Source organism: Taudactylus pleione, unplaced genomic scaffold, assembly GCF_031769625.1.
Source record: "Taudactylus pleione unplaced genomic scaffold, aTauple2 ptg000418l, whole genome shotgun sequence".
Classification (NCBI taxonomy): domain Eukaryota; kingdom Metazoa; phylum Chordata; class Amphibia; order Anura; family Myobatrachidae; genus Taudactylus; species Taudactylus pleione.
This window is the reverse complement of record NW_028284820.1, coordinates 630,694-648,251: the sequence shown is the minus strand read 5'-3', so window position 1 is coordinate 648,251 and position 17,558 is coordinate 630,694. Positions and strand designations below refer to the sequence as shown.

The 17,558-nt window shown below is 45.7% G+C and overlaps 1 protein-coding gene across 1 annotated transcript; it reads left to right on the top strand.

The window, feature by feature from the left end:
* The first annotated feature begins 1,609 nt into the window (after positions 1-1,609).
* TMEM41B (transmembrane protein 41B) lies at positions 1,610-16,257 on the top strand. Its single transcript, XM_088447104.1, has 7 exons — positions 1,610-1,922; positions 3,768-3,885; positions 4,424-4,552; positions 5,049-5,142; positions 12,697-12,801; positions 13,468-13,606; positions 15,346-16,257. The coding sequence occupies exons 1-7, from the start codon at positions 1,826-1,828 to the stop codon at positions 15,513-15,515; spliced, it is 852 nt and encodes a 283-aa protein (XP_088303230.1). The 5' UTR covers positions 1,610-1,825; the 3' UTR covers positions 15,516-16,257.
* The last annotated feature ends 1,301 nt before the right edge of the window (positions 16,258-17,558 follow it).

Below are 17,558 nucleotides of genomic sequence, written 5' to 3'. Positions count from 1 at the left end.
CGCATGAACAAAATAAACAGCATGATCTGCACACGATACGATGGAACATGTGGGCTGCACATCTGATCATAAGATCCGATTATAGGAGCTGCGGGAGCGCGCATCGGATCGTAACTTACTAAAATAATACACGATTGTCACAAGATACATCTTATGACTTGTCGAAAATAGGGCAATCGGCCCGAAATCGTGCAGGTGTATGGCCCGCATTACAGGTGCAGAAAAAAGGTGTTTTATTCAAATGTTTATAATATATCTATTTAATAAGGTAATATTTAATAAAGTAAAATTATTTTGGGTTATAGATAATGGTAGAGGGTGGACGGGATATGTACTATATTTATATTTAACATATTAAATATATTATTTATTAATCTATAGATTGTAAGCTTGCGAGCAGGGCCCTCTTACCTTTATATCTTTTACAACCCAGTCTTTTTCTATGAATGTTGATTTAAAATATAAAGCGCAACGGAATATGCTGCGCTACATAAGAGACTGTTAATAAATAAATAAGTGTAAACATATTATTTAGTGCACTGTAGCTATTGCCACACGGTGAAGACCTTCTCTCTCTGCTCTTTGATAGACCAAATGGAGTCACGTGATTGTGAGGTAAGCTTAAGCTGGGCTCACACTAGACAATATATATTACACTATCGAATCGGAACAACAAATCCTCCACATCATCCAATGCATGCACTATTGCACGCTCCTTAGTGTCCTGGGCCAACGCGATGCACTCAGCCGGCGCTGCGCTGCAGGGAGGAGCCGGGCTGGAGAGGTGCTGCCGCTGCTACTCCATTTGACGGGGCGGCCGCTGAGATTTGTTACTATGTGCGGCGTAATGTGAATAAAATTGTGTTACTGCATGGTGTAATTAATACTTGCCTACCCTCCCGGAAGTCGTGGGAGGCTCCCGATTTTTTGGGTAACCCCTCGCACTCCTGGAAGGGTAGGCACTTCTCCCGCAATCTGCCCACTACCTCGTGACGTGGGCAGAATGTGGAGAATACGTGGAATCGCTGGGTCCGTGCGTTGGGGGCGGTGCCTAATGATCGGATTTTATGAGAATCGCGTAATTTAGCCCCACCCCTATTTTAAATATCCGGCGTTCGTGGCAAATTATCGTGAGGGGGCAGGGCTTAATGATGTGACCCGACCGCCGCAGCCACCAACTCCGCCCACCTGCATCTCTTCCCCAGGGCTTCACCCGAGGAGAATATATAAGTCGGCAGGTATGGTGTCATTTGAATTGGCGGTACTATTGTGTGACCACCGCCCCTTTCTTGTGAGACCACGACCCTTTTTGCGGCATGCGTTTACGGTGCCCGCTGTCCCTTTATAGAGAAATGGGAGGGTGCAAATTCAGTTTGCAGGGGGGGCGGCCGAACACCCTAACCCCGGCCCTGGAAGGGCTTTTGCTAATGTGACAACATGACCAATTCCCAGCCAGTGCTAATGTACTGCTCCTGCTTTCCCCAATAACATCAGCCTGCTCAGTGGGAAAACAGGGGCAGCACAGTCAGTGTGTGTGTGTGTGTGTGTGTACTGTGCAGGTCAGGAGGTCAGTGAGCCTCAGCCTAGATGACTGCCAGCCATAGAGATCGGCTCCAGTTAGCACAGAGCGGACAGACACCAAAGAGTGAGGACAGAGCGTCGCCCAGACATCCGGATTCCCTAGGTATCGATGATGGAGCCATTGGCGCACGCATGCGCACTAGCGGTACCCGGCGCTGACCAGCTCCTGGCAGAGACGGAAGTGTCGGTTCGGTTGTAGACCGCCGAGTTCTCGCCGGCACCGACAGCCCGGTTACCGCCAAACATGGCCAAGCCGCGCCTCACCGGATCCGCCACCTCAGCGCAGGATAAGAGCCAGAGTCGCCGGGCGGAGGAGGAAGAGAAGGAGGAACTAGTCCGAGGTGAGGACTGACCACCCCCGGCAAGTACAACGCTGGGTCACCGCCGGCGCAGTGCGGGATCCTGTATCCTCTTCCCCCGGGCTCCCAGGCACTGTGTCTCCACCCGCTCACTCCCCAGGTCCTGTGTCACCCAACCCCCGAGTGTTGCTGTAATGTCCCTGTACTCAGGGGTAATACAGACCTCAATCAGTCAGTGAGCTTACAGACCCTGTGCCTTTCATATGTGTCCCTGATTAAATGGGTATTATAACGTATCAACCATAGCCCCAGACCCTGTGTGTTTTCCCCCCCTCCCTTTCCATATGTCCTCAGGCCCAATGTCACCCCGCTCACCCTGCAGATCGTGTCCTTTGCCACCCCCCCCCCCCCATTGTTCCCAGATCCTGTTGTCCCCCCTCCCCCCTCCCTCTCCATGCCCCCAGGTGCTCAGGTGCTATATCACCACCACCATTGTCCTCATGTCCTGTATCGCCCCCATGTTCTCTGTCCCCCCCCCCCATATGTCCCTTGATCTTGGGTCACCCCATTTCCTTTCTCAACTAGGTCATGTGTCACCATCCTCTGCCTTGAGATCCTGTTTCATCCCCCCCATGTCCTGTGTCACTGCCACATCTCCCCCTACCAAAGTCCCCAGATCCTGCATCTCCCCCCACCTGTTGCCCACCCTTCCCGCACCCCCTCATGTCCTGTGTCATTGTCCCCTTCTCCCCGATTACCTCCTGAGTCAGTGCTCCCCCCCCCCCACAATATGACCTCAGGTCTCTGACATCCTCCCCTATGTCCCCAGATACTGTCCCCCCCCCCCCCCACACACAACTTTTGCCCACCCTTCCCGCACCCCCTCATGTATTGTGTATTTGGCCCCAGTCTCTCCTATGACCTCAGATCCTGTGTAGTAGTGCTTTGTCCTAAATAAATCTCTGTTAAACTGGTTCCTGTAGGGATATTACTAGTTTAACTAAGTAAATTAGCCGGTCACACATTCCTATGACAGTCATTCTGTTACCGGTCTCTGACATAGAGTTTACAGTATTCACAAAGCTCAAAGTTCAACCCTGATTTCCCAGAACTCTGAAGCTCTCCCAGCACTGAGAGATCTCTTACTGTGATGTCTGTACATAGAGCAGCTTACATGAATGTGAGGTCACGTGTGCGCACATCCTACCCAGCTGTGGGGGTTTATATGTACTGGACGGCAGCACATCAGGTTAGTCTGATGAGACTGCTTGTCAGACTCTGGTATAAGTTAGACCAAGGAAGATGTGTATTCACTGGGATCTATAGAATAGTTGGAGATGTTATTTAGCTGTAGAAAGTAACAAGTTGTATATGGACAATATCTCCACAAATATGTAAGTTATCCGATTAGTGTTTTTTTTTTTTTTTGTGTAAATGGAGAACTAGGATTGTGTAAAGCGATTCCTTATTACATTGTCAGGTTCTGTCACTCAGACTGCACACAGCATAGTGACCTCCAGTAAATGTCCATATAACTGGGTCTCTGTTATCCGCCAAGCAAGCCATCCAGTTCGTCACCCATGTATGGGCACAGACCTGCCGTAGGTGCTGGTTGTCCGGATGTGCTTGTCTGTGGGCAGCTTTGTCAGCCTGCCCATAAACCTCATAAACAGGAACTGCAGCTACACGGCAAAGTCTTGGGCAGATCCTACACACTCACTTAGGTCTTAAGTAATATAACACGGAACGGTTATATATAAGTTCACTATGAATTCCACCCAGTAGAACGGGTTGAGCACACAAGAGCTTGCAATCTATATTCCTTTGTATGTTGCCTCGCATGTGGGTATGTCAGGGGGCCTCATTCAGTGTTTTCTTATGTTTCAGGAAAGGCGCACTCAGAGGGGGGGTCAGCTCGCACTTCCTTCCTCATATTGGTATCAATCTTTCTCTCTGCGGCCTTTGTTATGTACCTTGTCTACAAGCACTTCCCCCAGCTTAGTGAGTAAGTATCAATAAAGACTATTATGTACTCTAGTCATTTAGATTGTAAGCTGTTTTAAAGAAGGTTATATTTCCTATTGTATAAACAGAAATAATGGGGCAGATGTATGAAGCTCTGGAAAGTGATAAAGTGCAGAGTGATAAACTGCCAACCAATCAGCTCCCACCTGTCATGTTACTAGCTGTGTATGAAAAATGACAGGTGGGAGCGGATTGGTTGGTCGTTTATCACTCTGCACTTTATCACTTATCACAGATTCATACATCTGCCCCAGTATGTCATAGTGCCCTCAATGCATCATTTTCTCTGCAACACTTTTTTTTTTAATAAGTTATTATTAATAATAATAATGGGTTTTAATTTCCTAAAGGCAAGTGTGTGACTGTTACAGATTTGTGATCTGAGGCCATGTGCGCCTTCTAGCTTTATTACGCATGGAAGGTAGGCAGCCTGTGTCACTACAAGTGCCAGCAGGGACCATGTATTAACGGCTTCCTTCCCCCTTCTCTTCAGTCACTTAATTTGTTGTGTCACACAGGGAAGAGAGCGAGCAGATTAAGATCCCAAAGGACATGGACGACGCCAAGGCCCTGGGGAAAGTGCTGTCCAAGTACAAGGACACCTTCTATGTGGAAGTCTTAGTGGCTTATTTCACCACTTACATCTTGTATCCTTTATAAGAGTCGCCACCGCCGCGCAGCTTGTAGTGCTCTTGTTAGAGGCGAGGTAAAAGGTCTCTGTCGCCTGAATGGTAAAATGGCAGCAATATATTGTTACTGTGCAGTTTACATGCTGATATATATGTTACCAGTGAGAGATTTCCCCAGTAATAGAATCACTGTATCCTGGCCTATAGCAGAGCTATGATGGGGGGGGGGGGGGACACAGTGCATGGGCCCTATAATCCCCATCTAATGCCACTTCTGGCTCTGAATGACTCCTTCAGCCGGCACAATTATTAAACGCTAATCCCACCAGTGCTGTGTGTGTGCACTATAACCAGTCATCCGTGTGACGGGCATCTCCGCATGAACACAGTGACCGGGATGTCCGATCTCTGATGCACAGGGACAATGAGTACAGTGCATACATGTCCTGAGTCCAGTCATACGTGACTAAATAATACGCTAATAATTCATTATCCTTAACTGAAAAGTCTCCAGTCTGCAGACATTTGCTATTCCCGGGTCCATATTTCTGAGCATCCTTTCCGGGTTCCTGTATCCTTTCCCTCTTGCTTTGTTTCTGGTGTGTCTGGTGAGTATAGTTTTACAATTATGGTGTCCAACTGATTGCGATGTCTGCGTTCAACTGATTGCGATGTCTGCGTTCAACTGATTGCGATGTCTGCGTTCAACTGATTGCGATGTCTGCGTTCAACTGATTGCGATGTCTGCGATTTGGCTGCGTTTGGAGAGTTTCTTCAGCATTCGCGCACATGCACAAACTTTTAGGTTAGGCTGCGGGAGGGGGAAGGTTTAGGGCTAGGCTGCGGGAGGGGGAAGGTTTAGGGCTAGGCTGCGGGAGGAGGAGGGTTAGGGCTAGGCTGCGGGAAGTGGAGGGTTAGGGCTAGGCTGTGGGAAGGGGAGGGTTAGGGCTAGGCTGCGGGGAGGGTTAGGGCTAGGCTGCTGGAAGGGGGGGTTAGGGCTAGGCTGCGGGAAGGGGAGGGTTAGGGCTAGGCTGCGGGGAGGGGAGGGTTAGGGCTAGGCTGCGGGAGGGTTAGGGCTAGGCTGGGGGAGGGGAGGGTTAGGGTTAGGCTGGGGGAGGGTTAGGGTTAGGCTGGGGGAGGGTTAGGGTTAGGCTGGGGGAGGGTTAGGGTTAGGCTGCGGGAGGGGAGGGTTAGGCTGCTGGAGGGGAGGGTTAGGCTGCTGGAGGGGAGGGTTAGGGCTAGGCTGCAGGGGCAGGGGGGGTTAGGGCTAGGCTGTGGGAGGGGAGGGTTAGGGCCAGGCTGCAGGGGGAGGGGAGGGTTAGGCTTCGGGAGGGAAGCGTTAGGGTTAGGCTGCGGGGGAGGGGGAGTTAGGCTGCTCGAGGGTTAGGTTTAGGCTGCCGGAGGGTTAGGCTGCGGGAGGTTAGTTTTAGGCTGCGGGAGGTTAGTTTTAGGCTGCGGGGGAGGGGGGGTGTTAGTCTGCGGGAGAGGAGGATTAGGCTGCAGGGTTAGGGGGAGAGTTGGGGGTAAGCAACTTACCATCCGGCATCAGGATTGTGACTGTTGGGATGCTGCTGTTGGTATTCTGACCCGTACCCAACCTACGTGATCGGTGTGTTATGAGGTATTCTGATGGATATCAATGTTTACGTATTAAAGTACTTTTTTTTTTTTTTTAAATTGAGTAAATTTTTTATTTTAGTTTAAAAACATACCATACAAGCATAAAATTACATACATATTAAAATGTACATAACATGCATACATATCAAATAATATCAGTAGTAACAGGCATATACAAATAGTTAGAGTAGATATCTCATCCTACTGACTTGAGTGATTACAAAAAAGGAACAGAGTATAGATATGCATATAAACAGATATAATTTTCTTACACATACATACTAACTAATAACAGTTTACAACTGTGATGTACTTAGCACACAAAAAATAAAAAAAAATAAACAGTGTTAATGTTGTTATTATTGATACTGACATTGCCGTATAATAGAAAACTTCCCAATAGAGCATTAGAGCCAATTATGAGTCACTGGGTGTCTCATAGAAACTAGATTGAAGCCATCTATTCCATATCTTCTCAAACTTAGACTCAGACTTTCGTGAGATATAAATATATTTCTCATGCATCACCGTAGAATTAACAAGTGATTTCCATGTCGCATATTCAGGTCCCGTAGAAGCCAACCATGATCTAGCTATGACAACTTTTGCCAATGTACACAGATTAATAACGTATTGGGTAGTATGTTTATCCAAAAAATCACAAGGTATTATTCCTAGAACACATGCACTAGGTGTTAGTATAGAGATAGGGACACCAGTAGTGGCCATAGTTTGTAGAATTCTGTTCCAGAATGTACTTATGACGGAACACTCCCAAATCAAGTGCCAGAAAGTATCACTGAGTATAGCACACTTAGGACAGATATCATTTATCCTTCCAGCAAACTTCATAAGCCTAACGGGTGTGAGATAAGTCCTATGCAGAATGAATAGCTGTATCTGTTGAAATCTAATTGATGCAGTAGAGCATCTCAGAGACCCCATGGCAAGGCTCCAGGACTCATCACTCACAGGACCCACATCAGAAATCCAACGTTCCCGAAGACCAGGAAGGTCCGAACAATGATGAGCGGACATAAGATAAGAGTATATACTAGATATAATTTTACGGGACCCCGTAGATAACAATAACTTTTTAATAGGAGAGTCTAATATATTTGGCGAAGAGTCCGAGAATTGGGCAGATAGCGCATGTCGCAATTGAAGATATCGGTAAAAATAGGAGCTAGGTAAACAAAATTCATCCCTTAACTGAGTAAAGGATTTAAGAATACCATTATCATACAATTGTCCCAAAGAGAACAACCCTTTAGAACCCCAAACTCTATCTGTTTTGTAAATAAGACAACTCATCTAATGATTTGGAGTTCCACAGTGAAGTGTCTGGGTCTATACCTTCATACTTGACCATTCTTGAAATTAGCCTCCAGATGTAAATAGCTTGATAAAACACAGGAGGATCATTTTTAGCGTATCCCTCTGCAAGTAATGCCTGTAGAGGGGAGTGTCCCGGCGAAGCCTGGGAGACCATTACAGATATCAAGTCACCCACCGGGCCACCCTGCAACCATATTCTCAAATGCGCCAATTGAGACGCAAGATAATATAATCTAAAATGATGGAGAGCGAGTCCACCCAAATTCCGGGGTCTAGTTAGAGTATTCAATTGAATCCTGGAACGCTTGTTCATCCAGACCAGAGAGGAGATCAAACTGTTTAGTTTCCTAAATATGGATAGTGGTATATAAATAGGAGATTGTTGGAATACATATAGGAATTTAGGCTGCATGATCATTTTTATCAAATTAATTCTACCAGTCAGTGTCAAAGGAAGTTTAACCCAGGTGCGAGATTTCATTCTGAGATATTCCAGCAATGGTTGGATATTCAGAGAGATATAATCCTGCGGAGAATTAGTAACCCAGATTCCCAAATATTTAAAACGGTCTACCCACTTAAGGGGAAGAGGTATACTGGGAGGTGCGGGAGGGGACCCCCTAAGTGGAAGTATGTGGGATTTCCCCCAATTAATCTTTAGTCCAGAGTATATACCGAAGGCTGTAATAACCTGGAGCACCGCCGGCATGGAGAGAACATAGTCAGCCAAAAACAATAAAAGGTCATCTGCGTATAAGGCCACAGTGTCATTTCCATTGTCTACCCGAAGACCCACTATATCAGGATGGGATCGCAGTACACATGCCAGCGGTTCCATTGCCAAAGCAAATAGGGCTGGAGACAAGGGGCAACCCTGTCTCGTTCCCCTAGATAAATGGAAGGAGGGTGAAACATAACCATTTATTGAGATCCGTGCACTAGGGACCATATATAGTAACTGGACCCATTTGATGAAGCGTGGACCTATCCTGAATGCTCGCATAACTTCCCATAAGAACTGCCATTCTATGGAATCGAAGGCTTTAGCCGCATCTAGTGACACTACAACTGATGATGATTCATCACCATGGGAGATCTGAGAATCTGAGGAGATTATTTGCACATCTACAGAAGTGGATTTCCCGGGCATAAATCCTGTCTGGTCTGGATGAACTATAGTAGCAATAACTCTATTAAGTCGCATAGCGTCAGTGGATATCAGGGATATCGGTCTATATGACTCTGGAAATGGGGGATCTTTTCCAGGCTTCGGAAGTACCACTATCACCGCCTCAGACATGGAGGCAGGGAAGATCCCCTCCTCAAACAAAGCATTAAATATGTCCAGTAATTTGGGAGCAAAAAATAACACACGTTTTCTATAAACTTCAAGGGGAATACCATCAATTCCGGGAGCTTTGCCACTCGGAAATGATTTAATAGCTGTGTTAATCTCTTCAATAGTGATAGGGGCCTCCAATATGGCGCTGGCCTCAGTAGTAAGGATAGGAAGCTTGGCATCATTTACATAATTCCGCAGTTCTGCCTGGCTACATTTTAAATCAGATGAGTAGATATTCTTAAAAAATTTCAGGAACACATCCGCTATTTCAGGGGTTGTATCAACTACCACGCCATCAGCTGATCTCAACTTAGCAATAGTGTTACTAGGTCTGTCTGAGTTAACCAAGTACGCTAGATAGCTTCCCGACCTGTCACTTTGAAAATATCTGGAATGTGAAGTAAATAATAATCGACAGCTAGTTCGGTCCTGTAAATGAGTAGTCCATTCTTTTTGAGCATGTAACCATGATGCCCTGGAGGATTCTAGCTTATCCACCAGATATGACAACTCTAAAGCTCGGCATCTGGCTTCCAATTCAAGTTCCCTTTTCCTATAGAATAGTTTCAGCTCTGCCACCCTCTTTATCAGTGATCCTCGCATAAAGGCCTTGAATGCATTCCATATCATATCAATAGGAGCAGAACCCATGTTATCAGCAAAGTAGCCCTGCCATGCCGCCTCCAGTTTCGCCCCCGCCCCCATTTGCAATAACCAGGAGGGATGTAGCTTCCAAAAATGCTGACCCTTATCTATTTTAATATCTAACTGCAAGAATAGCGGGGAATGGTCAGATATGCCCCTAGCCTTATACTCTATACCAGAGATGCGGGGCAATAGGTTTCTGGAGACCAGGGCCAAGTCTATTCTGGAAAAAGAATGATGGGAATGGGAAAAACAAGAATATTGATGTGTATTTGGATGTTTTTCCCGCCAGGGGTCAATCCAGCCAATATCCGTCACAAAATTCGCCAGCCCTCTACCTGATGAGACGTGACAGGCGGAGGATTCACGCCACCTATCCATAGCAGGATTTAGTACATTGTTGAAGTCCCCAAGACACATAATTGGGGTATCAGGAGAGGAAGCTACAAATTCAGCTGCACGCTTCAAAACCTCATACGAGAAGGGTGGAGGAATATATACTGCTAAAATAAATATATTAAATGAATAAATGCTGCAATCTAAGAAAACATATCTCCCTCCAGGGTCAATTTTAACGGTATTGCAGACAAATAGGACTGTTTTACTTATAAGAACAGACACTCCTCTAGAAGAGGAGGTAAATGGGGAATGAAATGCCCAACCCACCCACGGTCTCTTAAGTGATAAAAGTTTCCCACCCACCAGGTGCGTTTCTGTAAGACAGGTAATCTCTGATCCATAGTGTCGCAGCTGTCTAAGTACTAAGGAGCGTTTTATCCTATCATTAATACCCCTCACATTCCAAGTCAATATTTTAGTCATATATAGGGAAGTAAAAAGAGTTTCAGGATATCCCCCAGCAATTTACTAGAAACATTGTGCAGACTGACAGAACGAATATATAAAGTCAATATGGCAATACAGTACATCACTTTACCAAACATAGAAATAATATCAAATAAAAATAAAAAAAGAGGAAATAAATCTCTCCCAAATCCCCCCCACCCTGTACACCAACCCAACCAAGGCATACTTGGATCCCTAAACATTAAACTCTCCCTCCCTACAAACTAATAGTAACACAACCCACCCAGCTACACAATTACTCTGATGCCAAAAACAAGCTGAGAGTATTAGGAGCAATGAATTCTAATGACCACCAAAGAACATGATGGGCTCCCCAGTATAGAAATAATATTGAAGCAACAGTACCATATTCACTTATATGAACTGACATATTGTAGAGTGATTTTATAGCAGAAGTATTATATAGTTAATACTATCCTCCGTAAACTATTATTTATATCCAGTACCTACTTAGTGTATATATTGCAATCCATGAAGTAACATATTATATCTAAGAACATCGATTCCAACAGCAATATAGATATATATTCACAAAATTATATATTATTCATAATCACTCTGGTTCCAATTGTCGAAGACCAGGTGATCTACGATCCAGCCAAGCCGCCGCCTCTTTTGGGGAAGCAAAGAACTTGGTCTCCCCATCTGTCACCACCCGTAGCTTAGAGGGGAAAAGCATTGCATATGATAGATTAAGGTCACGGAGGCGACGTTTAATAGGGAGAAATCTTGCTCTGTCCTTCTGTACCTCCACCGCAAAGTCTGGAAAAATAGAAGTTTTAACTCCATTTCGTTCCAATGGACCTTTAATGCGTGCTAACTTGAGAATAGTGTCTCGATCTTGGTAATGTAGGAGTCTAGCAATAAATGTGCGTGGAGGAGCACCGGGAGGCACAGGTCTAGGAGGGACACGGTGTGCCCGCTCCACTGCAAATTGGGCTGAAAAAGAATCTCTGCCATAGAAATCGATGAGCCACTTTTCAAGGAAAGCCTCAGGGGCGGAACCCTCTTCTTTCTCAAGAAGCCCCACAATTCTCACATTATTACGACGGAGTCTGCCTTCAATATCAGATATTTTGTTCTGCAGAGTAGCCATTTGCGTAGTCAGAGAAGCAACTTGTGATTGTAATGGGGTGTGCGAGTCTTCTAGATTAGAAATACGGGTTTCTGCCTCTCCGACCCGTTCCCGCACCCGTTGTACATCATGTCGTAGAAGAGACAGATCAGACTGAACACTTTCGATTTTGTCAGCTAGTCTAGCTTCGCAGGAGGTGACTGCCTCCAGCACCTGCTGTAGGGTGACCTCCGAAGATGTAGTGGAACCCACTCCAGTGTTAGGTGCGACAGTTGGTTGTCCGGATGTCCCTAAGGGGGCAACGCTCGGAGGCACAGGTGGTGTTGATGAGCGGACAAAGCGCTCTAGTTTAGCCGCAGCCGCCGCACCATGTCCGGACTTTCCCATTATAACGCCAGACAATAATGTAATATCAGGTCCCTCAGTAGCAGTTCACTGCACAATAAACAATATCTTGAAAGAATGGTATTTGTAATAGGGATGCTATAAAGACTAGGCTGAAAGAGAGATCCAAGAGAGCTCAGTCACAGAATCATCCAACTAGGTTTAATTAGTATATTAGGTGACGATACTGACTCACAAAAAATTGCAGGGAGTATAGATCACGCAGGGCACCACACTCCGAATGCCTCCTCTGATATAATCAGGAGCGGATACCAGCCACCTATCGGGGTCAGCAATGGCGCCCAGCACAAGCCCCGGCGGCGTCACGTGACTGGGAGGCCCAGTCAAGCATCAGGCCAGCACGAGGCACAGGGGACAGAGATCCGCACTCACCGGAGTCTTCTCGACTGCCCGACCACAACGAGAAGGGTCAGTCTGGATGTGGAGGTTACTCCCGGCCAGCACAGCCGCGTCTCAGCGGAGGCACCATATAACAGCCGAGGCTCTACAGTCCAGCAATGGCGGCGGCAGGGCCCAAAGTCTCGGCGATCCCGCCGGGCGCCGTATTCGGTCTCGACGTTCAGGACCAGCACAGCAGTATCCCGGGAGGGTAAGTGCTCGATGGCGAGCAATTTTATCGGGGTAGCTGTGCGCAGGATAGATATGCAGGATATAGCACTGGGGAGCCTACAGGACCAGCTGCCTACACCAGATCCGCCGTGGCCACGCCCCGTATTAAAGTAAATTTGAAAGAAAGACAGTCTACAGGCATCTTACATATGATATAAATGTGTATAAAATAGGGATAATTAATTAATTCATCCAGATACTACTGGATTTACAGGATTTCATGCAGAACGCTGACTATAACCCTTTCCTCCTTGCGTCCAGTGCTCGGGTCTTGGGGCCTCATTCTGCTATCTGTTATCGTATCTTGTCGGGAGACCGGTCGTCTATAAGTACCTGGCAGAGAAAGCGGTGAAATGGTCACAGCAGGTAAATAACATGATACTGGCATGTACGGTGTTGCCTATAGAAGGCCTTTCTAATAGAATCAGATTATCCCACAACGTGTTGTATAAAATACTTAACTGGTTAAAGAGGAGCCCTTGAAATAAGAGCAGCTGAGGGTCGAGAATCTCCGATCTTGAGACGTTGATGTCATTTTTTTGTATGTAAATGCAGTGTTTCTCCCTCATGATCACTAGTACATGGGATATAATCTGCTGTATACCGCTATATCTGTATGTACCGTCCAATCGGAAGCTGGCTTCCGTTTGCATTGGTGTCCTATCCCTTCTGCCCTTCACCCGCCAGCAGCAGTTACAGCAGCCCGCCAGCAGAGGTCCCCAATATACTGTAGGTGCACTGTACATTATTAATGAAGATGCCACTGAGGCTCCTTCATCCACCAATGTGGGAAACCTCTGAATGTGTCTGGCAGTGTGTAGTATAAAGTTGCCTGTGATACTTGGACCGTTGCTGTACGCTGTGCCTGTCTAATCCGTGTGAAGATATTAATGTGTAAACTGATACTTAGCGACTCGCCTTCCGTAATCCTCTTTGGCAAGTTTCTGTAACATGATCTGAATGTATGATCTCTGTAAAGTTTAAATGACATAATCTGTTATTTACACATATTTACTACTTTTGTTTTTACAGGTCGATCGGCATCGGGATCATCTGATTAATTATATCATTTTCCTGAGGATAACACCTTTCCTGCCAAACTGGTTCATTAATATCACGTCCCCGGTGATCAATGTTCCGCTCAAAGTATTCTTCCTAGGAACCTTTATAGGTGAGTGTCTCTGGCACGGAGCTCCATCTAGTGGAAGTAAAGAGTAATAATCAAAATGCTCCATTGAACTGAGATTATATAAAATAAAACTTAATAATTAAGCCTTCATTCTCAATATCCCCAGTCAGTTAACTGTGATAGAGGCAAGTAGTCTCAGGGAGAAAGGTCTCATCATGAAGGAAGTTTGTACAGTTGTCCCATCCATTTAGTTATGGTTGACACATTTAATGGTGTGTGGGGGATGTTCTATCTTATCACACTGTGAAATGGGGAGCAGAGTCAGTGATTGGCTTGCAGTCTCCTAGCTCAGGGCTGTTTTGGTAGCTCTCCAAAACCCTGCATTTGGTTTGCCATTTTAGCCCCCAGCTTCTCTGAACGCTCTCTACACTCTGGATGGAAAAACAAGGCCTGATAACATGACGGAACAGCAGCCCCTCTTCATAATAATACTATCCTTGGTAAATAAAAAGTCAACATTCAGAATGTCGACAGGTTCTGAGTGTTGACCCTTAGAATATCGATATGGACTTTATGTTGACAACCAATTGGTCGACATGCATGAACCTCAACACTGTTAATACATCAACATTTCGACAACCAAATTATTATATTATTTCATTTCTAATGGGCTGCAAGTGGTCTGCAGAGCCGTACATAAGTCAATGGTAGAACAGTACAGGGTACACAGAACATTACAGTACAATAACCAAAGTATGAACAGAGGGCCTGATTCAGAGCCAGACGCTCTGAAAAGAGCGCTTGCTCTGAATCAGGGCCCTCCTACCTAAAATTGGAGTGGCCTCCTGGCCGCTTGCATAGCTGTGGGTTACCACCCACAGCTTATGCGAGCGGCCAAAAAGATGGTCGCGATGGTCAAGACCATCGCGACCATCGGGCTTGCGACGAGACCCTGCGGCAGGGTCTCGCTGCCGCAAGCCCGGGAGTGCTTTTGGCTCTATCAGAGCCAAAAGCACTCCCACTGACATCACTAGTGATGTTAGTGGGGCCGTACCCAGACGGTAGGTGTTCCCATGGGAACACCTCTGTCTGGACAGCAACACCCCCAGCACGCCCACCAAAGGGGGCGTGCTGTCACTCACCATCGACAGCACGCCCCCTTTGGTGCGAGACCCATAGCATGCGCACTAGGGCACCATCGACCCGCTTGCGAGCACTCAGCGCTCGCGAGCGGGTCTGAATCAGGCCCAGAGCACAAGCCACAATTAGCACCACAATTCTCAGTACAGAATACAGCTGGGAAGATGAAGGCGGTCATAGAAGTGCTAGAGAAGAGGGCTGTGAGAACAGTAGGGAGGAGGACCCTGCTCCTAGGAGCTTATAATCTAGGGTAGACAGGTGGCATGAGCATGTGGGTAGGGTTTGGGGTATATTTTATCTTAAACCTAACCCTGAAAATAAGCAAAAAGTAATTTCGACCTTTTTGTGTTGCAATGTTAAATGTCAAAATTTTTTGCTGTCGAACTAAAGTTCATGTCGACATTTGGAACCTGCCAACATTCTGGTGTCGAGTTTCTGAATGTCGACCATCTGACCAGATCCCATCACAGAGACCTGTTCAGGACTCAATGTGCAGATTAGATGGGCTGTCTGGTTGAGTTTTATATTACTTGTGTCCTCTACAGTGTCCGACATAGCCTGGTCACCACTGTGATGGCCAGATATCCATTAATGCCAGGTACATTATTAGTAAAAGTCTTAACTCTCTCTGTATTTTACAGGTGTGGCCCCACCATCGTTTGTAGCCATCAAAGCCGGGACCACACTCTACCAGCTCACCACAGCGGGAGAGGCCGTGTCCTGGAACTCAGTCATTGTGCTCATGGTTCTCGCCGTCCTCTCCATACTGCCGGCAATTTTCCAGAAGAAGTTAAAAAAGAAGTTTGAATAATTTTGTGCCTCTCCCCAGAACATCTTCTCAGGATGCTCCTTTAAGACTTAAAGAAAAGTATTTAAATTTTAAGACTGCCTTTTTTATATTGAATGAAAATATTTTATTTGGAACATTTTTTTTTTTTTTTTTTTATATGGCCGGCTTCTCTACTGCTCCATGTGTTTCTGAGTCTTGGGATAAGGTGCCCGTGCCTACTGAGGAGGATTACAGGAGCAACGGAAAGAGCCTAGGAATAATAATATTTGACGGTTAATTAACCTGCTGGGACAGAGTGACTTGTAGGGTGGAGTCTGACACGTGACGGCAAATACCTCGTATAGTGTAAAGACAAACTCTTGCTTTAATAAGCACCGGGTGCAAGAACTTTGCACTGAACTCTCCTGTATCTTCCGTGTAGAAGGACTGTACAGTCATGGTAGCATTTCCTCTGTATGACGGAACACTGTATAGAGGCTGTGTATATACTGTGTATTAGTTATTTTATCTTCCTCCTAACTGTAGTGTACAAGAGTATTAAGAATGAATCCACTGGCAGCTCTGATGTCCGCTAAAACCAGAATACTTTTTGGAGGTACCAACTGACCTGAGATGAAGAATATAAAGGGTTCCCAATTGTCTCATAAATATAACAACACAACTAGAGGTTGTCCTCAACAGAGTTTAGCCTTTTAAGAAAGGTTTATGTAACATAATTTATTGTTTAAAGGGCAAATTCTCCTAAATAAATTGGGTAAGCTTGGATCAGTAGTGTACTAGTTTGCTGCTGGACTATCCATTCATCTCACGGGGACATGTGGTCCTGATCCTAAGGATTTCCCTGTTTTATGGCACAAAGGTGGGAATTCAAATAGCCCCGATAAGGAGAGGTGGCCTCAGGCTTTATCACACCAGGCTCCCTTTTTCACTCGATTAGCTGTGTTAACGCCCGTTAAATGAACATGTTAACACAACCCGATAACTGCGAGGTTAACGAATATTTATTTTCGGGTCTCAGGAGACCCGAAAAGAAATAACCGATAAGCGGGGCTAATTGAATAGGGGCCGGTGTTCAATTAGCACCCCTTAACTTAACAAGGCTAATTGAATACCCAAAAAAATTTCGTCATTGTGAGCCTGGGCTGTGAGTATAACTCACCTGGGCGGCCAGGGAAATCCTTAATATGTGACCTGTTAGTGACTCTCGAACGGAATGATTCCTAATAGGAATGCGCTTGATGAGATTGAGCTGCCCCCCCCCCCCATTTTATTGTGTTTATGGATGATATTTATCCTGTAACACTGTACCATATAATATACAGACAGCACTAGACCTTCAACTTATCACCAAAGCTTGGTTATCGGACTGAAATATAAGTTTAATTTCCTGTAGATGTGATGTAGCGGCTTTTGTAGCTTTCTTCTGCCTTATCTAGTGCTTATAGAACAGAGCTCAAGCAGACTCCAGACCACTCCAATATATCCTCCTGTGTATATCGGTGGCACATCCGTCCTGTAATGAGTTTGTGTCTTTGTATTTAATTGGTAAAACTTTGAAATGACGAAAGCTGTGTTTTGTGTGGAGCTGTTGATTGAGCATCCGATGAGTGACTGTGTAATATATATATAATCCTTTTTTTTATTCAGCTACAGTAAGGGTAGGTGACCTGTGGCGCTCCAGCAGCTTCTGAACCACATATCCCAGCATGCCCTGACACAGTCCAGGTTTTAAGGATATCCATGCTTAAGCACAGATGGTTAAGTCAAATTGACTGAGATACTAATTAAGTCACCTGTGTTCAAGTATGGATATTCTTACATTTTTGACAGTATTGGCAGAGTTTGGGAATCTCCTGCTTTAGGATTTCACGTGCGGTGAGACCCATAGATTCTAGCATTTTACGTGGAGTCTATGGGCTACTGCGTCTTATCACAGGATTTACTGCGCAGGGAAAATGGCTTTTTAAAAACATTTTTTTTAATAGCGTCGGCCGTGATACCCGGAGCTTTTCCATGCGCGGTGAACCATATGCCCCTATAACTCCCAGGTGCATAGTTTATTGT